Source organism: Etheostoma spectabile, chromosome 20 (genome assembly GCF_008692095.1).
Source record: "Etheostoma spectabile isolate EspeVRDwgs_2016 chromosome 20, UIUC_Espe_1.0, whole genome shotgun sequence".
In the NCBI taxonomy this organism is placed as follows: Eukaryota; Metazoa; Chordata; class Actinopteri; order Perciformes; family Percidae; genus Etheostoma; species Etheostoma spectabile.
This window is the reverse complement of record NC_045752.1, coordinates 14,099,317-14,122,422: the sequence shown is the minus strand read 5'-3', so window position 1 is coordinate 14,122,422 and position 23,106 is coordinate 14,099,317. Positions and strand designations below refer to the sequence as shown.

The window sequence follows — 23,106 nt, the reverse complement described above, 5'->3', positions numbered from 1 at the left end:
TCATTCGTTTTGTCATAAATATCTTCAAGTCGTCTATTCTGGTGCACGACTGCACATTTGTGTCCTTCATTTTGTTTGCTATGTAGAAGTTAACAGAGTGTGGTTTCTTTATTTCTTTACATAGCCAGAGTCATCCTATCCACAGTATAAGAGAGCAGTATAATGTGCCCCTTTTGGTCCGCCATGTGTAATCCAAACTACCGCTATGGTCAGCCCGACCTAAGTCTTTCCTTCATGTTTCACCAGAGAAGAAAGTGTTAGCAAGCTTTTCTGTGGCTATTACCAAAAAGGTCAGTGTAGACATCTACACCTCCTTGAATGCCTGTAAGCTACATATGGTTCAATATATCTTAGACGTCAGGTTAGAGTCCTGAGTTGTTACTTCTGCAGTGGGTACAGGAAATTCCCTACAATTCTACTGAGCTACCAGACTTCTGCCTATTTGAGGCAATGATGAAATCAGAGCATGGATCCCAGGTAGCTTTACCTGCAGTTACAATTACTTTTGATTTATTTTAAGCAGCTCAACAATAATATAAAGCATCTCTCACTTGATATGTCAACCACTCAGGTTTTGGATTAGCTTCTACTTAAAACTGTCAAATACTTGAGCAAGAAAACAAACACTGTTTACAATGCCTCTTAATAAGCCAAAAGACAGGGAAGAAAACGGCGTCTCAGTTTAAAGCAATCCTAGAAAGAGCCATTTCATTATTACACAGACAACAGAAAAAAAAAAAAAAAAAAAAATCAACAGCTTGTGACCTTTCCCCTGCATGCAGAGGAAAGGTCTGCTTGAAGGCCACTTATCAGGGAGTGTGTGAGACGACGCTGCCGACATTGATAAGCACTGATACACGTGTCTGGCTGCTACTCCGTCGCCTCACAACATTCATCAGCAAATGAAAAGCCAAAATAATTAACAATGAAAGGTGGAACAATGGTGACCTTTTCCTGAATGAACTTCTTTAAAACATAAAAAAAAAAAAAAAAGTCTTTACAAAAAGGGATCATGCATTGGGAGTCACTGTAGGTGAGAAAGAAAAGAAATGCAGAGTTTTTTTTCTCTTTCTCGTGAATGAGCGCATCAGTCCCAGTGCTGGGGAGGCGTGTAGAGAGGGGAGGGGTGGGGGTTGGAGGCTGAGGGATGGAGGAAGAAGGTCAGGGAAGAGGAGCTTATTTGACCAGCCTCTTGGCTACGTCTCCGTAGGCTATTTCAATCTCTTGGTCACTGGGGCAGGTGTTGGTGAACTCTTCGCGCGTATAGGCGATGTTCAGGTACTTCCAGATGGCAGTCATCTCTTTGGGGATGTCAAAGCCTCTGTACTTCTTGGCCACCACCTGGAGGAAAGTATTAGAAGTTATTAATCTCAGCAATTGAGCAATGAAAACGTCCATAAACTCAGAGCGCCAGCTAAATCGACTGACGATAGACGTTCCAGTCTTTGCCGAGCACGATGATGCAGTTTAAAATGTCATTTCTTTGCACCAGTTCAGAGCTAATCTAATCCCACAAAAATAGGTGAAGAAATTACACTTGTTTAATAGTTGGATTAAGTTAACAGCTGTTGGCTGCAAGTTTTATTATATTTTTAATTTGTTAGTAATTAAACATTGAATTACTTTAAAATTGTTGAATAGGAAATTATTTAGGATTATATAGCTGTTTAAGCCAATACTGAAAAAGCAAACGCCAACCATTCAGTAGTTCCAGCTTCTTATATAGGAATATTTTGCGGCTTTTCTTTGTCGTCAGGATTGTAAACTAAATCTGCGAGTGTTGTGTTAGACAAAACAAGATCATCAACTTGCACACTTAAAAACAAAAAAAAAGAGAAATATTGTGATTGTCATTTTTTTATTACTCTTTATTTATATAAACCAAATGAATTAATTAGTTGAGAAAATGTTTCTTTTCAAGATTAAATCAACGATGGAAACCATCAATAGTTGCAGCCTTACAGAGCTGTATCAACATCCTTGCAACAGTAAATATAGCTTGTTGAAAAAGTGGTTGATTTTGAGTTTCGACAAACATAAGCATCCAAAATAAGGGCTCCTGCACACGGATTGTGTGGCGTGAGCGTGTCAGCTGCGTGGCACGTCTGTTTTTATCTCCGCTTCCCTGTTAGCAGGTTAGAGCTTGCACACTGCCTGAACAACACGCATGTCTATGGGGTCGACGTCTATTTTTCACACGACACGCAAACATGGAAGCGTTTCCAGGCAAACTAGAATGCGAAAAGATGTAATTTTGACACAAATACATTTAATAAATGACATTGTGAAGTTCAAAAGTCTAAGGGTTTTGACGTAAGTATACTACTGCTTGAGTGCAGTACAGTTCCACAACTCTCTCCTCGTCGTACGAGGGTGATCCAAATCATTTGACTTTTCTAGTTGAAACTGGACAAATAAATGTACAAAACACAAAATTAAAAAAATTAAGTTGAAGAACACGCCATTTCATTTTATCAATAGGAAACATACATGTATACAGACTAGGCTAGCAACAGCAGCGCTGCATCAGACACGTTTCTAGTGTGCAAAGACACGCAGGCAGTGTGCAGGAGCCCTAAGACTGAAAATAAAAACTAGTCTCACCCTCATGCCAAACTTAAAACAGATGGTTCTACATACCCATTGTCCACTCTTTTGCCTAATTAAACTCCCTTCTTGGGAGCATGTGGGTGTGTAAGGATTTGATTTAAAATTCTTTGCTATAATATTTTACTTAAAAAAAAAAAAATGCAACTGATACTTAAATAGTTTTTTCTGTATTTGTTGTTTGTTTTAAATTCATGTTTTATGTTTGCACCTTTCACCAGGGCAAATTCCACATAATGTACTTTTTGTGGCAATAAAACCATTTCTGATTCCGATAGCTTGACTGCTATCTCTCTCCTATCAGTTTTGCTGCACCAGTATGAGGGGGAGAAGACCCTCCTTTTTCATTCTTAGTGGTTCATGAAGTTTGCTGACCTGCCCACCTATACAGGCGTTTGGGTGGAGCTATGCTGGGAATTACATGAGATCATCAATCTCATGGTTGATCTTTGTTCTACTCAAACAGGTGAAACAGGAGAGCGAGGAAGATGAACAGTCTGTGTGTTCCCACACAGTTCTGAGAAGAAGCCTAATTAGGTTAAGTGAAAACACCTGTGTGGGTGCTACTTGGGTGTGCCATGTTATGCCAAGATCTCACAATTAACACAACAATGATTCAGTGTTGTTCAAAATGCTTCCTTGCTCACTTTGACTATATGCAGCTTGGGCAGCAGGTTACAGTCAGCCAGGGTCATTTCATCACCGTCCAAAAATTTGCGGTTGGACACTTTGACGTCCTCGATGCTGTTGTGGTCGATCTCATCAGGCAGAGGTGAGCGAAGATACTCGTCTAGTTTCTGCAGTGTCTTCAGGAGGCCACGCTCCAGAGCTGCAAGGAGTTGTGAGAGATATATTTATATATAATAAAAACAAAACAAAAAAACACAGTTCAATCATACATTCTATGAGCAAATAATCTAGTTCAATACATTTTTTCTAATTGAATGGTTTTTCTTGAGGCCTCCTACTGCAGCTGCTACACCCATGTACTGATCAGACACATGAGGGCAGCATTTCATCAAAAGACAAGCACATGCGTGCATGTACACTGTACATTTTGAAATGTAGGAAATAGACACATCATGGACCCACCTGTACAATCTGTGACGATAGCGTCATGATACAGTGGTATGCTGAAGTAACAAATACCATCTTATTAAAAGCTTACTACCCACCACAGATTTTGATGGCACAGCTAGAAAAGAAAAGAAAATGTCTTCACCCCATATCTTTCAATCATTATTAACAATTCATTCCATTGTTGGAAAATATGGCTGAATGACAGTAGTTTAACAGTAGACTTGACCTGTTTGCACTTATCATTGAACCATGAGACTCAGACACAAACTGTTGACACAGCCTTGGCTTCCACATCCAGCTCACCATGGTTTAATATTTTCCCAGGGTGGAAAACAGCCAACTAAAACATGATAATAATTCTTGGTATTTTGTAGAAAACCATGAACATCCTTCAAGGGAAACAATTCCAGAAATTGTTTCACCCAGGATGCAACAGAATTCATTGAGACAATAGACTACATATTTTCCATGTTATTCCAATAACAGTATCTGAACAGGAAGGTTGAGATTTTTTCTCAGTATCGCTGCTCTGTGGTTTTCCAGAGAGCTTCACCAGGTGAGACAGGGAGCATGAGGACAAGAAGAACAAAAGCTCTGTGTTCCTAAGTGAGGCTGTAAACCACCAATCAGGGCGGGGCTACCAATGTCGCCTAGCAACAAGAGAGCGCTACCTACACAATAGGAAGGTTTCTGGATCTCTTAACCAGCGCGTTTGAGTGTATGTACATATGTGTGTCAAAGACAGATGTAGGTAACTTACCTTCATTTGCATCTGGTTTTGAATTCTTAATGAATGCTGAAAACTTGGCAAAGATGTCCATACCAGCTGTGTTTGACTCAGGGTGTCTTGCACCAAGCTTGATGTACCTGCACACATACAAGTAAATAAATAAATGTATGTATGTATGTATGTATGTATGTATGTATGTATGTATGTATGTGTCAAAGGACAATTCTGGTGATACTCTGTATTGTTCTACCTGTAAACACCCCGTTAAAACCAGCAATGAATTGATCCAACAACAACTGTTGTCTGTATAGACAAACCTTAATATTACAGCATAGCATATTTCTCTGTACCACAGGCATCCACTGTTGTCCGAGAATTACCATGAACACAGGCACAATGGTTCATTTGGAGTCCCCAATAGAAGGTGACACAGGAATCAATTGTTGTTCCCATCCCGAGCCCACGGAAATACTCCGTCATGTGATCCCGATCATGTGACAGACATGTACTGACACATTGTTGGTTTTGGTCTTTTCATGGGACTTGTGGACAATAAGAAAAATACAGAATATTGCTAGCCTTATCCTTTAAGTAAAACATTGGTACCTAGCGTTCCTTACATGCTAATGGAGCATATAAAGGCAGTGTGCTCATGGCAGTAGTACTGTGTTGAGAGTTTCATTGTGTCAAAGCCTTGCCACATAGGTGAAAAGGCACTCACTTGGGTGGGGAGAGGACATCTTCAAGGAACTCCTCAATCTTGTTGACGTCGGTTTTGACCTCACCGTTGAAGGTAATAAAGGGTGGGTGGGTGCCGGGGGCCAGGTTCTGGAGGTCTGCAGGCTTCCTGGAAGTGAAGCAACTTTAGTGGATAGAACTAAATGGAACAAAGCCATGCAACCAACTTAAAACATGTTTATAATGCATGTGTATATAGAAAGTAAAAGTAACTTTTCCTCCCACATAGAATTAATATATGAAAGAACTGTGATTGAGACAAGATTCATAACTGGTCTGCTTAAAAACACATTTCAAGCAAGTTTAATCAATTGAAAGTGATGTGGCTCTTTGTCAGCCTACTGCACCTAAACCACTTTTTAGAGCCACCCAGCCCTCAACCTTCTCCAACTATAGCTGCTCAGTGTTCAGTCTTTAAGTGTGTGTTTGTCTGTCTCCATGAGTGTGTTTGGCTGTCCCTTTCTCCCTGCAGCCTTCAAACCAGCACATTTTGTGCCAGATGTCTCTGGCAGGCAGATGACACTGACACACATGAAAAAATGAGCATGTGTTGAATGAGTAGTGTGAACATAACTGACTTAAATCCCTTCAGTGTATTTACAAGATAACGCATAGTGTCTGTTAGCCCAACAGATTGCTGTTAGCCAGCAGACTGCGTGAATCCTTTGTTCTAATGTAATTAGCAACAACATGTATCCATAGAGACTCTTGAAATGGCCAGGTTTTTACAATGTCCCCGATGGTTTAAGGACAAGCCATCTGAGGGCACAAAAAACAGGAAACGACTTCAACGCTTTGGCATGCAAAGAGGAAGTGGCACCCTTACCCAGTGATATCACTGAGACGTGCGTAACAAACTGCCTTAAGGATCACAGGCCTTTACAACAAACAAATATTAAAGAAATAGTTTGGATATTTTGAGGTGGGGTTGTATGATGTATTTTTCCATAGTAAGTGTATTACATACAGTAGACAGCAGTCAGCATGCCACATGTTTGACATCCTTCTCCAAACGTAACAACAATGTTCAATGTTCTTCCATTTAAATACTACAATAAAAGAGCCATATATATGAAAAACATGGCTTCTTTTGCAATACACAGACACTTTGTTTACTCAAGATTACAGAGACTATATAGCATCGAGTCTGGATCACTTGTTCCGCGGGAATGAAATAAGAAGCAAAGCACCGCACCAAGTAGTCACTCCAGCTGAATAAAGGGTTGTTTGAGCAGCAAAGAGTAAACAGACACTGCGGACATCATACACAGCCTTTTACAGGATATCCGCATGCTCTGTTTTATGCAAATATATGCAAATATACCCAAACCTATGCACTCATCTTGAATGTGAGGACATGTGTGATAACCAGTCTAGCCAAATAGACACTTCTTTCCTTATTTTAGCTGTATAAAAGAGGCCTAGTATCTATTAAGTACATCTCTGTTTTTTGTCAGCAAGCAGTGGTGTCCATGTCCCAGAGGAGGGGACGCCTGGTGAGGAACCAGCTGCCACACCGATAAACCTCACTTTGGAACAAAATGGCAGAAATCTCAAATCTTTGCATCAAACACACATGGCAAAGAGCATATAAACTAGTCTTTCATCTTACCATGTCTGAAAATAATCTGGCACTTGCCTAGTCCTGCTTTAGCAACAAGAAAAAAAACAAAAACAAGTAGGGAGCATTACACACACACACGCACGTTCACTTGCACTCAGAATTGCAGATGATCACCGTTTTCTTATGCCTGTGGTCAAAAATAACATGTTGCCCACCAAAATCTAGACAGGAAGTGAGCGGAACCTTAAATAGCCTCTCCAGAGTCTGTAGGTTTATTTTTCCTCTGATTTTCTCCGGCCTGAGAAAGGGTTATGGGAAAACCAAATAAGAAGTGGGGAAGCAGCGAGTGTGTCAGAGGTGGGGCTAGATCAAAGCAGTACAGAGCCACCAAGGCCTTTGTGAAAATGCTCAGAAAAGCTGTAGGAGAATAACAAAAAAGAAAAAAAAAAAAAAGAGGATTTGTTTTAATCCTGGTTAAAACAGCCAATGAAAGAAGGACAAGCTGCTGTAGAGGACGATAAGGAAGCAGTGGACAGCGGAGGATGGGGAATGGTAGTAGGACTCGCCTCTTGAGGTCCACTGTGGTGACGTTGAAGACAACTCCTTTTAGCCACAGGATCATGAAGAGCCTCTGGGAGAAAGGGCAGTTCCCGATGCTCTCGCCATCACTTCCCGCCTTAAATAAACAAACACACAGACAGCAAGTTAGAAAAGGAGTAGATTACCTATCAGCAATACGTTTCAGGTAATTTATCATTCCTAAAAACTGAGTACACAAATGATGGCACCAGTTTCTATCTTTGAAAAACAAAAAGGAAATGTCCAAGTTTTAATTATTGCAAGTATAAAACACAAGATAGCAGATAAAGATCTTAAAAACAGGTTTCTACCACTCACAACACTCTGATCACTGCGAGACCAAAACAACCTAACAATCTGGATAGAGATCACGTCTCTGTTTATGGCCCAGGGCGTTTTACTGCACTCACCCAGAGAGGGCCCATTTCAGACAATGACTCTTTATACACATTACAGGCTGCCCTCGAAAAAGAAGTAGGAGGGAAAGAGTGGAGAGAGTCGACCCCCGTGTCTTAAATACTTCAGCACACTTCCCCTCCATTAATGAGAACTACTGTCCAAGAGAAAGAGGAAACTTTTGGAGTGATTAAGACTCTGACTGCCTTGTTTCCTCTCATGCAAGATTGCACAAACACAAGACCGAGCAGTGGCTATGGGAATTAGATTATAGTGGCGCATGTCCTCCAAATTAATGACTGACGCCCATTAGCACCAGAGCTAAACAGGACTGAGTTTTGAGAAGAGATTTAAAAACATGTTTTTTTGAGAATGATGAATAGAATGAATATATATATATATATATATATATATATATATATATATAATAGATATATAATTTATATATATTAATATACATATACACACACACACACACACACACCCACACACACACCACACACACACATTAATCCACACACACAGAACAGAGATATCTCCAAGCTTCTCACACCTCTCTCCACATTTCTCCAACTCTCCAAATAATCGCTGGCTTAACTCACAGCCACGTATGGAGTGACAAGGGTGTAGCAGAGGACAAATTTGGTTTGGATTCTACATCAGAAGGCAGAATAAGCACTTTGTTTGATTAACTGAGGTTTGCATGGTATCTTAATGAAAATCTGCAAAGCTGATTGCTGCTCATTTTCATTTCTCGTTAAATCATGTAATGGCAAAATTACTATTACTACTTATTAAAAACGAAACACTGTGAAACTGAAATCCAATATTGTTCTCATTTGCTCCTTTTCATTTGTGGTGAACAGCAAAGCAAGTTTTAAATTTTTCTTCTTAAATACACCAGCAGACAATTATACCACAACCTTTATCAGACTTGATTCAGCGCTATGTGGCTGTTTTGAGGTATGCCAGTATCCAGGCAAGGAAAAGAATCCAACTTATTCATCTATTCACAAAGAATGGAGGTCATTCAAGTATCTGTATTCTGGAAAGCACCACTTCATTCAGTGTATTACTGTAGCAGAGCTTCTGTAAGCTGCTGAATATTGTTGGGTTTTTGTCTGCCTCTTGTGTCGTCAGTCACTTCTCATTCCCTTCTGCATCTTTCCTGAGGGAATATTCAAAGTGTGACTATGTGTGTGTGCAATGCAAAAGACGTACACAGATCAACTGTGTTTTCACAAAAACTTGCAGAGTGCTGAATAAACATCAGATTCAAATCCCTTTTACCTCAACCGCTATCTTAAGAAGATTCTTTGTTTATTATCGGAGATGCAGGTTCTTCAATAGTGGACTTTGTTCTGAAGTGTTCAGTCAGCACAGCAGCTCCTTGCTGGTGCGGACAGGCTAGCTGCTGTTGTCCTCTGTGTGACGCCCAGTGGGATGGCTCCGTTTGATCTGCCTGCTGGCTCCCATTGTACTGCGGCTGTCCTCTCCCCCCCCCCCCACCCCAAATTCAGTTTCTGAAAAGCTTGGTTTAAATCTCTGACTTTATTCTGCAAACAAATGTCCTCTTTTCACTTTAAAAGGATTCTATTCTAAAATGAAGCTTCGGCCATGAAGTGTTGGGGATAAGATGGGCATCACAAGACTACACCAGCATTTGCTGATCCTGAGCGAATCAGAAAGGCAACAATGGGATGATTCCTCCATTTGCCTGACAGCGCTACACCTACAGAGAACCATTCAGTTCTGGATCAAGGGTGGCAATGCAGCACAGCAACTGTTCCTATGGCAATGGCCAGACACAAAAGACATAGAAAGCAGAGCACACAATGTGGAGGGGATGACCAATTTAGAGGTAAACCGTCTGAAGTGAGCTCCCTTTCTGTAGGGACAAAAATTCAAATCACACGACGCAATGTCATTTGTAAATCAACATACGTTTGCTGAAGTTCTGTGTCTAAAGTTGCCGAGGAGAAGGCCACTGCAGCTGAGAAAGGAGCCGTAGCAGTACTCCCACCCTTTGGTGTCTGCTGCAGAGCAGACTGCAGCTCTCTGCCAAAAGATACTGAAAGCAGGGATCTGCTGCAGCCAGCGAGAAATCACAGGAAACAGGGAGAGGGGCAAACAGCTGGAGAGAGATATACTACAGTAAATAGGGAGGAAATTAAGGATCATAGACAAAGGAGAACAAGTGGTAATGGATGCTTTAAGTGGGAGGAAGAGAAAAGATAGCTAGCGTTTGGCAAACTTCTTGTTTCTTCCTCCTTCCGCCTTTATCCTTGTCCCCTTATCCTGGGCCCCTCTGTGGAGTCCGGGGGGTTGGGCATTTGGGGATGAGGGAGAAACTATTCCAGAAATGTCCTGTTAGTATCGGCGAAGAGGGTGCTTTGTTTAGCGTAAGTGATGATGCTGGCGGAGCGGCATTTCCACTGCCTGTGACATTTGAACTGCTTAGCTGTTAAGAAGGGCTGCCCTACTTTTCACTGTATGGACCCAAGTGAGGCAGTCTTCAGCAATAATTGTGCTAAATAACATTTCAAAGTAGCTCCTTAGGGAATAAGCTCAGGGGATCAGTAAAAATTCAAACTAGATTTTGATATGAAGCTTATAGCCTAAAACAAGTATGAAGGTTAGGACACCACTAAAGCATAGCATCCCTCTAACACTTTCCTGAGTGCCACTATTACAGAGCGACATTAGGAAAAGCGCTTCTGCAGAACCTTTAATACAGCAACAACAATGCACTTTGTGAAGCTTCAAGTACGTCACCAGTTGACAAGGAAAAACAAAAAAAAACAACCAATAAAAGACAAGCAAGGCAAGAAATTATTTTAAGTGGGCCCTTATAAGGCAAGGCACATCAGTTGAGAAAAAATAATTCCCCTTTTTCCAAGAAGTAAAGCAGCGATTTGATTCCAAACACAAGCAGCATTCACAGGAACACTGAGCAGTGCCCAGTGTATGACCGGCTATTTAGTCTCCAATGTCAAAAATGACTCACATCTTGCAGACGGTTACACCATCTTTCACAGAGGTTTCCTGATATAAAACTGCTATAACAACGTCTAGGGCACAGAAGCAGCGGCAGCTGACTACTCCACTAACAGACTCTCCAGCTTTGGTGAGGCATAATGGATGGACCGTGAGTCAACAGATGCTTGTTTATTTAATGCCAAACACACACACAGCTGCCAGTGGCGAGTGTGAGTCATGCTTAAGTCGGATGTTATCTAGGAGTCTATGTCCAGGACAGCGTGGCCCCGCAGCAGAACAATGAGACCTCAGTCATCAAGGGGACCAGCGGTGTCTTTAAAGCACTTAGTGTGGTCATACCTCTTTATCACTTCCCCTATGACTACTATGCAGTGTAAACATCTGATTAATGACCAACTTAACACATATTGGCAGTAATGAGGATGACGCTAGGCCTTAACTATTAGCTTGAACACAACATGGCTATGTAAGCGCATGTTTAACAGGCATAAAAAAAAAAAAAAGCTTTCCTCTTCACAAATCAAGTTCTATAACGTTTTACAAGCAGGCACATGAAAGCGCAAGAGCTGTTCAACTCAACCTCTTTTATTCTCCCACTTTCTCAATTATTTACAGGTATTTCTTAAAAGACTGAAGTTTCCTTTTTCTAGACTGGTGAGGTGAGACCTCATTTACAGTAGTCAGCATTTGGGGACAAGGAATCCTGTTCAGACTAGGCATGGCCCTCCCAGTTGCTGCTCACAGCCTAATTTTAGTAACATGGCTGCCGTGCCTTCCCCTCCCCAACACACTTCATTTTCTAAATTGGGTGGGCTGCTCAGCAAGTTCAAGCCACACTTTGACCGAATAAGGAACGGACGATGTAACAAGGCCTGCAGCTTTCCTCCTCCTGCTCTGACACACAGCAGGAATGTCCGTTTGCGAGTGGGCAGCCATGGTAACGTCATGGCAACGCCTCTCCCAGTTTGTGGCCAAGTATACAGCCAGGGCTGGGATTAGGACTGTAACTAGACTTGAACCTAAAGCAGTTGAACCCAAAACTGGCTGTTTTATACAGGGTTACTCGGCCCCCGGGGGTCTTAGACGACTTGAACAGAACCAGGTTGACTGAATATATTATGACGCATGACCCCTTGTCATATCCTGGAGCTTGGTCAGAGATCAAGGCCAGGTACAGAACAGCAGCCCTACACGTGGAATTATTTGATAACTTGTTCATGGGCATGTCAGATGGGCAACTACTTGGCAAGACAGTAGAACCAAGGGCGTCAGCATGAATTACAGACTTTGTCTAAGCAAAACATTCGAGAGGTTTTTAATGCCACGTGATAGTTTTTGATTCCAGCAGCTGATGTACTTTCCGTGTTTACATACCTATTCAGAATTTTAGGTTTAAGCAAAATTGCAACCAGGCTAAGGATGAGCTGTCTGAATAAAGCCAAATGCCAACAATTCTCTTGTTGAAGAGTCTTAATCGTGAGGATTTACGGTCCTATGTCAGAACTCTTCGAGTAGATCGCAGAAGAAATGTAAGAGTTCAGATGCTTACCGGAATAGATTAGGAGAGAAACTCTACTGAATTCTTGTCTCCAATCTACTTTTTGTGTGAAATAAATAGTTTTACCTCTTTGGGACTAAATGTATTGAAAAGATAATCTGAGATGTTCAGAGGTCCAAACATGTTACAATTTGACTTATGAACCAAGTCAGAAGGTTGGAAAACACTACTTTATGAGATAGCGAATTAAATATATTTGGACTTTTGCTGGAAGAAAACTAGCAATTTTATGAAATCATCTTGGGCATTTTTGGACATTTTCTAGACCAAGCAAGTTATGTTGATAAATTAATCAATTTTATTCCTGGCTTTTTATCGTTTGATTTTTTCCCTAGATATCCTGCTGACAAATACAACCATGTTCTACAAAACCCTTCTTATTTCACAAAATGAAACTTCTAAAATATTCATGGTCTAAACACAAGCAGCACTCAAAGAACATTTCTATTTTCCATTACACAAAAGAAAGTCTAAAACAAGCAGAGAAGACTACAAGTTCAACCAGGCATGTAATGCCATCTTTTGGCACAACCGTTAAATACTTATTCCTATAGGCAGATTTTGACTATTGTCACAAAAAAAAAAAAAAATAAAAATAAAAATAAGCTATTGAGGTTGTGTGTCTGAATGACTAGGGCCGGACTGGGAGGGGCTCAGTCCTGAGACCACGCTCAGAAAGATGAGTGTGCACAGGAGTCAGATCCTGCTGGAATATGGAAACACCATCACATCCTTGGTGTGGCTCTGACTCTGGCTGACATCACTCAGTGGAAACCTAAAGACTTCCAGTCAGACACAGGCCTACTGTGCTGGAGCACAGGAGCTCTGTCTGAGAACCACCAGTTTCTGTGCAAAGTTGGAGACTGAAAGAAAAAAAGAAAAAGAGGCTCACTGTATAACCATGCCACGGTAATCATGTAAGCAAAAGGCATAATGTTGTAACTACTGTATTTAGTCACAGTGTAGAAGAGATAAGACCAACAGCCAATTCAGGTCTCTAGAGGCACAGGACAGGTGTTTGGTGACAAGTAGCCTTATACAGCTCTAAAATGATGGGGAAACATCAAAGCATCTAACACAAGCACCGAGCTGCATACTGAGGTCAGCCCCAGTTCCAACTCTCCACCAACGTACACATTCATAGACCCCAGGCTGATGACTAAGGCAGACTCATATATTCACACATGCTCACCGCATACACAAAACCCACTTTTAACTTCATCCTCTCAGTTTTCCAACCTATTTGCATTGGAAATAACATGAAAAGTAGACAAAAAGTATTATCTTTAAAAACAAATTCTCTGTACGGGGCTGAAATCATTCATTTTGAACCCAAATGAATCCTGTAGGAATCCCTTCAGGACACGTCTCGTCTAGCAACTGTCCCCCTGACCCTTTGGCACTGACACAATGTCAGCATGCTGTTGCCACACATGCCAGATAATACGCATGGCAGAGAAAGCCTGCACAGAGGCCACACAAACACTCATCAGTAATTCTGAGCAGACCTGGCCACTTGCTGGCTGTGTACACTCTGACCTGTAATTGAGTTGCCTTTCAGTACCAGTCTGAGATATACTGCCTGGCTTTTTTACATCATAAAATTCCAACATGGGAAACGATTGAAGAACCGTTCACGCACAAGCCTTTAGAGTGTAAACCATATATAGACCTGGGTTGATGTTAAGAAAAATCAATATTTCTAGCCATATACAACGAAATTGACATTGCGGCAATATCGTAGGTTTGACAGTGGTGCTTTCACAAAATATTTACACAATGACACAAGAAATCACCACTAACATGGATATAATGACTAAGTAGTTAAAGGCAAATTGTGTCATATTAAGATTTCCAAAATTTAAGACAATATCTAGCCTCATATCGATATAATGCCCAGCCCCAACTGAATATGTATCATATTACCACATGTAGGCTAGTATCAAGTGGCATAACAGATCATTACTGAAATATTGCATTTGGGATTTCTGCCGTAGCCAAGTCAAAGTAATTTTTTAATTTGTACAAAAAATTTAAATTTTTGCCCGTAGAGCTGCTGTGATAAGGACGTAAACATTACCAAGTGAAGTGCTTGATTAGTCTTCTTCTGCCAGGTTCCTTAAAGACAAAAAAAAGCCTAGATGGATATTTGGGAAACTCCACTACGCACAACGACGAGTCAAGAAAGATGCCCCTGTCATCCAATCCTCACATTCTGGTAGTACACTTTGTGTCATATACACACTTAAGTAGGCTATGCTATGAAGAACACAGCATGTGAAACACAAGCAGACAGGATCACATTGAGATGGATTGAGTTACATGTGTAGCGAGCAGTGCAGATTCTCCTCATTTAAGAGGTCGCACAACTCTGCTGACACTGAGGATGATGTAACAGAGAGGCAGAAGTAGAGTCTGAGGCTTGTTTTTCATCTGCATCCTGATCCAGTAGGTTATAATTAGAGCAGTAACCTGTACAGCCCAATTAGTTAACAAGTAAAACACACCAATCCATGAACTAACTCGGTTAGTACTGTTAGTAATACTCTCTGTTGGGATCAAACCTTCAAAAGTCTTGGATCCATGTTGTTTCAGGGTGGCCTCACTTCCGGTCCTTGAGCTGAAAGCTTCATGAGCCATTGGCTTCCTGGTCGGGCAGCACAAATGAGACAAGCTCCTCCTACTAACAAACTAAGCTTTTCCTCAGGCTATATTGGCACGACATGATTTTATACATACATCACATTTTTATTTCAGACACAGCCAGAAACAATCCAGCCCATGTACCCAGCACATATTCTACAGACAAGAACAGGAAATAAACTTTGGAATCTGCTGTCCCATAAAAATGCAAAAATTGATCTTAAAGCCCCTTTAAAATAGGTGTAATAATAACACGCCGCCCAATCGATTATGGCAGTGTCCGGAGTCACTCAACCAGACCGTTGCACTGAAGAAGCATTGACAGGCCAGGTGCTGCAAAAGCAAATTCACAGTGCAGAAACAACACCTCACAGCACTCTGCAACAGTAACAAGCCATTAATCTTTGGCCCTTAACTCATGATGCTGACTGCCTCATTTCTCTATGCTTGGCAAAAATAAACCACTCTATTGATTTTCCTCCTAGAGCACAGGAACTGCTGAAAAAGGTCATTGTGTCTCCATAAAATAGCACATAACAAAAGGCATAAGTCTGATTGTCACATGCTCTTCTCAAGGCCTTTAGAATAAACTTATATACTGTCAACAAATGGCGTTTTTCCACTGCTGGTAACGGCTCGGCTCGCCCCATTCTTCGTTCGTTTTCCATTGCAGATTGAGTAAAGCCTCAGCGTGGCTGGTCCATAGCAACGCGCGATGACGTAATTTTCAGCGCGACTCACAACAGCACGTCGCATACTCGCCGCAGCCAGAAGAAATGGTTTCAAAAGAACGAAGCAAAAATCACCGCTAAAAAAAACGGGAGTTTGGGAATTCTGACGGAGTTCAGACTTCGACATGACGGTTGTTCGCCGACACAAAAGGGTAAGTTAAGTTTCCTGGTTAATGTTAGCTAACATCTGCATGTGTTCAGCATCGCAGTCAGTATTTACTAGACCTATATAAAGTACATACCTTTAGCAACATGATTACACACCACCATGTGTGCTGTTTGTGTTTTCAGAGCATTCAGCTTTGTAAAGTCACCGTCGCAGACCGTTGTGTGGCGTGTCTGCCGGTGAGATCTCTGGTTCTGGTTCTGACCTACTGGGCTTCGTATAATCTTAATGAGAGTACGGTGAACTTATGACAACGACTGGATCATCTGGGCCAGCAGAGCCGGCGGGGACTGTCACAGGGGCAGAGGAAGAAGACCGGGAAGTACGGGAGGGTTTGATGCGCTACTTGAAAAGCTAAAAAAAAAAACTTTGTTATATATATATATATATATATATATATATATATATATATTTTTTTGTCTTGTTTTTTTAAAGTAACAGTGTGCAATATTGGAAACGACATGAGCCGCTAGTAGCCCTAACAGTTGAAAAGTGAGAATAGTGCAGAGAGTGGATTTGTTTTAAATGTCCCGTTTGTTCTGGAAACACACTCCGCACTCTTGTTTGCTAACAACGCGGTCATAAGTGACGATTCTCTCCGACCAACCAGCAGCCTGCAGGTTTGCACGTCACCTTTTGGTATCGTCTCGGCTCGCTTGGAACCTCGACTGAGGTAGTACTAAAAAAAGTACCTGGTAGCAGGTCCCAGGGACTTTTTTTCGTAATGGAAAACCAAAAAAGGCGAGTAGAGCCGAGGCGAGTCAAGTAGATACCACGCAGTGGAAAACCGCCATAAGAGTTCAGGGTGTGTTACAGGAGCAGAAACATGTTCTAATGTCCAGGGAAGAAAGACTTAAAGCTGAGCTGGCTTTGTGATGCATGTACTCCTTTATTCCTTTCTACAGATTGTAGACCCTGATCATTCCCTACATTAAATCCTACTTTGTTGGGACCTTGCTCTGCCATGTTGCAGGCTTCCCATGGAACTGAAGGACAGACAGGTTCTTATGCCATCCAGACTGAAAAAGCACTTCTCCAACATGTTTACTGGCTCTGTTGTTACTGCTGGAAGCAGCAGAAGGTTTTGTAACCGGTAGAATGACCTTGGAACACTTGAAGCCAAGTAGAGCCTGTCTTGACTCATCTTTTTTTATTATATATATATATATATATATATATATATATATTATATATATAAAAATAAATAATTACTTTAGCCATGTGATGTGTGGAAGACATGCCAAGTGAAAAAGACAAGGGTGGATGGTCCTGGGAAGTCACCCTCTACAGCACACTCATGTGTGCAAAACAATATCTAATCTGCTGCACTGTGATGAGATCAAGGGTCGATCCTCCCACTTACAAAGTCATTATATCATGCTCATTTGCAACATAGAGCAATATAAACTAAAATTGTCAAACTTCACATCCACACCCTCACAGATAAGCACAATGTAAAGTGTTCCCATGGCAATGTGACAACTGTAGCTATAAACAAGAAGTTGCAAGATCATAGAGTCTCTAAACTGGGACGGTCAAACAAGTAGTCACTGCTAGGACACGGTGGCAACTCATGCTCTAGAAGCATAATTAGTCAGCTTTGATATGTGGCAGTGCATTAACAGATCTGACACTGCTGTGTGTAGAGAGCACACACACACACACACACACACACACACACACACACACACACTTTGTTATCAGCTGTTCCCAGAGGCCCGGCTCGCAGCAGGATGCCTACAACAACCTGCATGCCTGCCTTTGTCGTCCATGCCTGTGTTTAACGCAACACAGTAAGAACAACGGCCTCAATAATAGATGTGGACATGTCAGACGCTGGCGCAATAGAAACAAAAGACTATCTCACAAACAAACACACAGACACGTCGGGAAACACAATGGAAGAAACTTCTTTGCACAACGGGCTACACAAGCCAAGGAGGGACTGAGAGGGAAGAGTTGGCCACATGTGTAAACCTCCCAGGCCTGGGGATGATGTAACCTCTCCTGTAGGCTGAGAGCTAGTTAAGAGAAATGGTGCTGGACTGTTTTTTCCCCCCCCCCATTTGTTCTGCCGCTACATCAATGCTTCACTACAAAAGGCTTCTCTTCAAGGAGTGAAAATGAACAATACAAGTAGGACAGAGGTATTTTTTCTGAATTTCTACTGAATCTGAAAAACTGGAGGATTAATTTACAGGTACTGCAACCAAAGAGAACAACTTTTACAGTACAACAGTATTCCAGCCCAAGAGAGTGGGCAAATGGTTACACATTCATGATTTAAAAAAAAAAAAGTACACATATGTAGACAATATTTATTAGGCTTACCACAAGTAATTACTCGCATCGGTAGCATTTACACACAAACACAACTGCACCATCACCACCCCTCCAAACCCTCTCCCAGTCCAGAACTTCCTCCATCTCCCCCTGTCCCAGGCAGCGCCCCCCCCCCCCTTTTCTTCTTCTTTCTCCTGCCATTTTCCCGCCCTGCAAAGCAGCAGGCTGAAGAAAAGAAAACAGCCATTCCCAGCCCTCCACCATACCCACTGTTGCTGCTGAGGCAAACACATTTTGGTACATGATTACAGGTTTAGGGAAGGCAGTAGAGCTGTAGACCCTATATCATAAAATACAAATTTGAAGAAAAATCCATTAAGCTTAAGATCTAAATGGGAAGAACTGTGCTTTCCTGAAAGCAATACAAATAGTAACATATGACATTAAATAAAACCAGAGTCAAGAACACCCCTGGTGATGAGGACACATGCCTGCAACAAACAGTAGCAAAATCCCACAATTGTCTTTCATTAGGGCTGCAACTAACAATTATTTTCATAGTCGATCAATTTGTTGATTATTTCCTCAATCAATCGATTAGTTGTTTGGTCTACAGAATGTCAAAATGGGTGAAAAATGTGGATCATGGTTTCCCAAAAGCCAAAGATGACGTCCTCAGATGTCTTGTTTTGTCCACAACTCAAAAGATATTCAGTTTACTGCCAGAGGAGAAGAACTTATAAGATGTTCACATTTAACAAGCTGAAATCAAGGATTTTTTTTTACTTTTGTCTTTAAAAAAAAATTACTCAAACCGACTAATTGATTATCAAAATAGTAGATAGATTTTTAAAATGTTGACAAGTACGATTCATCTTTGTACCAGTTAAGCTTTAAAAACTTGGCATTGCAACAGCAGTACTACCAAACCGAGTTCGGCACATATTTGATGGCAAACTGAGTCTCGACAAGGTGACCCAAACACCAAACTTAACATTCAAATGGCCGGTTTTTAAGTCTACCCCAGTATCCATAAATGGCTGGATAGATAGAAAGAAAGAATGGATGCACGTCCAACAAAATCCATCACTCTGGGAAGCTATGTATTTTTTTTTTTTTTTTTTAAATCAAATCAATTTATGAGCATGAAATGCAACTGCAGCAAATGAGCACATGTTACAGTGTTGAATCGGCTGTTATGGTCCACTACTACGGAGCTTTTGTTAACGAATTTAGCGCCCAACGTTAAGCATGGCAGGCTCTTCTTCCCACAAGATGGGAGGAAAGCTGCACCCGCCCTGCTTGTGACACTGCAGGCTCCACATGGCCACAGTGGCAGAGGGATAATACATTTAAAACCTAAGTTTAAATTGAATGCGACACGAAATATTCTAGTGTTTCTGTACGTTAGAAAACCCAGTGAGTGAAACACCAACGTAACTATTTAGCAGTCTTAGCTAAACAAAAAAAAAAAATATATATATATATATATATATAAATTGAAGAATAAAAATTGAATAACGTTAGCGAAGTAACAGCAGACTCATTAATCATCACAATGTACTGATGGCTGGGTATATCCAAGTTATTCAAAATGAAAAACTTCCCCCATGCGACTTTGTGCTGTCTTACCTTCACAAACAGCTCGATAACGGGTTCGTTATCCGCCTTTACTCCGTTCTGCGGTACCGACAGCGACATTGTGGGTGCAACTTTTTTTTAAAGTTTTGCTAACAACGATGTGTTTTTTCTTCTTTTACCACGCCCGACTTAGCAAGGTCCTCTTCTCCACCTCTTTTTTCCGTACTGAAGCCCAGTAGGCGCTTTTTTCTCCCCAAGGAGCACCCCGGTGCTGGAAACACTAGTCTATGTAAGCGCAGCGAACAATGAGGCAGCGGCGTCTGACAGATACAATTTCAGCGGTGCTAGTTATATATCTAAACCAAGCTGAGCTACAATAACATCGTTCAACCGCGAGGCTCCTAATGGCTGGTTGAGTAGTGATGAGGACTGGTGGGAAGAAGCAACGGGAATATTTAAAGCCGTGAGGTCACCCGAGGCGCACACATAGAAAAATGTGGGCGTGTCTGAGGAGGGGAGGAGGAGCACGAGGAAGCTTGAAAGCCGCTCTGCGGCAGCAGACATAGCGTTTCAGGGTAGTTCACCACAGATTTATCCTGCATTTAGTCCAAAAATAAAAAGATTTTAAGTCATTTGCCAGCACTACTTTCCTTAATCAGGCAACCTCGAATGCTGTATACCAGTTTTTCATGTCAACATATTTAGTACGCAGTTCGCTTTACCTCGAATGGAATTGGAGTAATTTTATTTTAGCTTTTGGTTGCATTCTTCCAAACTTATACAGTGCATTTGTGTTTTGTCTAGTTTTTTTTCACAATGTTCTTGATATTTATCATTACAAATGGCACATAAATCAGTGATTACCTTTCACGAATGCAGGTAGGCAACTTTCAATAATTGGCTAATGCTAGTGTGAGAAAAAAAAAGTTTAATTTAGCTAAGGGAAAAAACATATTTCAGATTCACTTTAATATGTTGCATGTGTAGTGGTTGGTTTAGACATTGTTGGTCCAGTGGGTCTCATTTCAGTCATCTGGCAATTTTACTAATTAACTACCTTTTCAGTCATCAGCCTAAATTAAATTATGTGTCAGTTTTGACATATCCCATCCACAACAGAAATGACAACATCTTAACAGTTAGGAAAACACATCCTATAAAAAGGTTTTAATTCTGAAAGGATGACCAGATGACAAAAGCCTTGGGTACCAAATACAAATCATATAGCAGTCCCACAGAGATTAGCTTGGTGCAGGGGTGTCAACATAAAATTGCATAATAATCCATTTGGAAGAAAATTAAAGCATTCTCTATCAGATTGTTTTAGTCTTATAACAAGACAAATTTTAAAGTCAGAAAAACAGCAAGTTACATGATGCTTAAGACCTCTTTTAAGTTACAATATGGGACGAGACATTCTGTTACGGCCTCTAACAGTTCACACAGCTGTGCAACTTACTAGTTTCCACTAATAAAAAGGCAATAGTAACAGTATGTTACTGTATGTTGGTTTTTCTCTACACTCCATAACGTCAGTGGTTCATGCACATCAGAGACAATCACTGCACATGCAATCACTTCTCAATGGAATCTATTGTAGACTGTGGAAAATATTTTATACCTGCCCAACTCTAACCTCTGAGCTTAAACAGTTTCCCTGCTCAACAATTTAAAATTATGGACAACACAAGCTTCTTTACAGTTAAAATAATACACTAACTGACAAATCAAGCGCTTAATGAAACACACTCTTCAGAATGTACCAAACCAGTAAAAAGAAAACAAAAAAAGACTTGAGATTTAACAATTTGTACATTCTAAAGCTGAACCAGGTTGATGACAAACATCAAGAGTGAGTGGGAAATTCAAAAGTGAGAAATCTTTGTTTTCAGGACATCTGTGAGGGAGACAACTGGGCCTTCCTCATGGAGCGCAGGGCCTTTTCTCTTAGGTGCTTCTCCAGGTCATCCAAGCTGTCCTCTACTTCACTGTCTGATTCCTAAACGAAAAACAGCATGAAATACAGGCCTTTCAACTTGCCACCTGGACACAAAAAGAATCTTGGTGAATGACAAACAGCATAATAACCACTATTTATATGTTCCCTGTTGAGCAGGAAGCACAAAGCCTTAAAAATAAAAAATAAAAAAATCACTGAAACTAGACATCACCTTTCTAGACTGTCCATCCTCCTCCACACCTTGGTTTTCTTGTCCATCTCCAACCACTGTGCCACCACTCTTCTCCTTCTTATGTTTCTTGTGCTTCTTGTGCTTCTTCTCTTTCTTGTGTTTCTTTTCCTTCTTCTTTTTCTTTTTTTTCCCACTGCCCTCAACATCGGAATTCTGCAATAAAACAGGTTTTTATGAGGACAACATTAACAGTGCAATTAAACAACAACCACCAACATCACAGGGATGATGTTTAAAGTATTTTTTGTGCAAACAAAAGGATTTATGCCACAACAGGGGTCTTATTTATTTCAAGAAATAATTTTCAGGTTACATTTAACAATCTGACGTTTATTTTTCAGGTTCAGAATGTATTCACAGACTCTCAGTATTTAAGGTCATTCAAAGTGTTAAAGAGATGGGATGATGTGGCATATGAGTAAATTTGGCTTCATAGTAAATTTCACATTACTGTACATTTCCTACTTGATAAAGGTATCACTGAGGTGATGGTGGATGGAGAGATAGTATGTAAATGTAAATGTGCTGTATTTATATAGCGCTTTTCCAGTCTTAGCAACTGCTCAAAGCGCTTTTACATCTACAGGAAACATTCACCATTCACACACATTCATACACTGTGGCCGGGGCTGCCGTACAAGGTGCCACCTGCTCATCAGATAAACATTCACACACATTCACACTCCGATGCGCAGCACCGGGGGCAACTCGGGGTTCAGTGTCTTGCCCAAGGACACTTGGGCAATGACTGCAGGGGCGGGGATCGAACCACCAACCTTCCAATTGGTAGGCAACCTCTCTACCACTGAGCCACAGCCGCCCCGTAACCCCCGTAGTACTGGCTAATATAATCATACACAACATTATTGGCTTGCTGCCTTACTATTTATACACATGTAACGTATCTGCAATACTTTTATTGCAATAACTGCCAAATTCAATAGGCAGATTGTCCAAAAATACCCATAATCTTCAAGACTAATTATGAACCTGTATATATGCACATTATTAGACAACCATATTATAGACAATAAGCTAAAATATCTAACCTTGCTTGGGGATTGACTGCCAGAACCACTGCTGGCTTTTTTTGCTGGTGGCGGAGATGCACTGGCTGAGCGAGACGGTGAGGGGGAGGCAGATGCAGGGACTGGACGTTTCTGAGCTACTGGTTGAGGGGAAACGGATCTGGAGGACGCTCTCCTCATAGGCTGGGGACTTGGAGATTGTCTGTGGAAAGGTGAAATTTCAAAAAGGT

General features: G+C 41.1%; 2 protein-coding genes across 5 annotated transcripts in view; both read right to left on the bottom strand.

The window, feature by feature from the left end:
* Positions 1–874: 874 nt before the first annotated feature.
* clic4 (chloride intracellular channel 4) lies at positions 875–20,114 on the bottom strand. The gene is made up of 6 exons (XM_032499787.1): positions 19,708–20,114; positions 7,286–7,395; positions 5,139–5,264; positions 4,448–4,554; positions 3,255–3,436; positions 875–1,341 (listed from the first exon to the last, which is right to left on the bottom strand). The coding sequence occupies exons 1-6, from the start codon at positions 19,774–19,776 to the stop codon at positions 1,177–1,179; spliced, it is 759 nt and encodes a 252-aa protein (XP_032355678.1). The 5' UTR covers positions 19,777–20,114; the 3' UTR covers positions 875–1,176.
* A 683-nt stretch (positions 20,115–20,797) lies between these two features.
* srrm1 (serine/arginine repetitive matrix 1) overlaps positions 20,798–23,106 on the bottom strand; it is a 13,476-nt gene continuing 11,167 nt past the window's right edge. For 3 of the 4 annotated variants that reach the window (XM_032499542.1, XM_032499543.1, XM_032499545.1), the window contains 3 exons: positions 22,898–23,078; positions 21,828–22,001; positions 20,798–21,655 (listed from right to left, as the gene is read on the bottom strand). In XM_032499542.1, coding sequence (XP_032355433.1) covers positions 21,545–21,655; positions 21,828–22,001; positions 22,898–23,078 — 466 coding nt within the window. In that variant the 3' untranslated portion in view covers positions 20,798–21,544. The remainder of the gene's footprint in view (positions 21,656–21,827; positions 22,002–22,897; positions 23,079–23,106) is intronic. The other variant, XM_032499544.1, reaches the window with a different exon arrangement.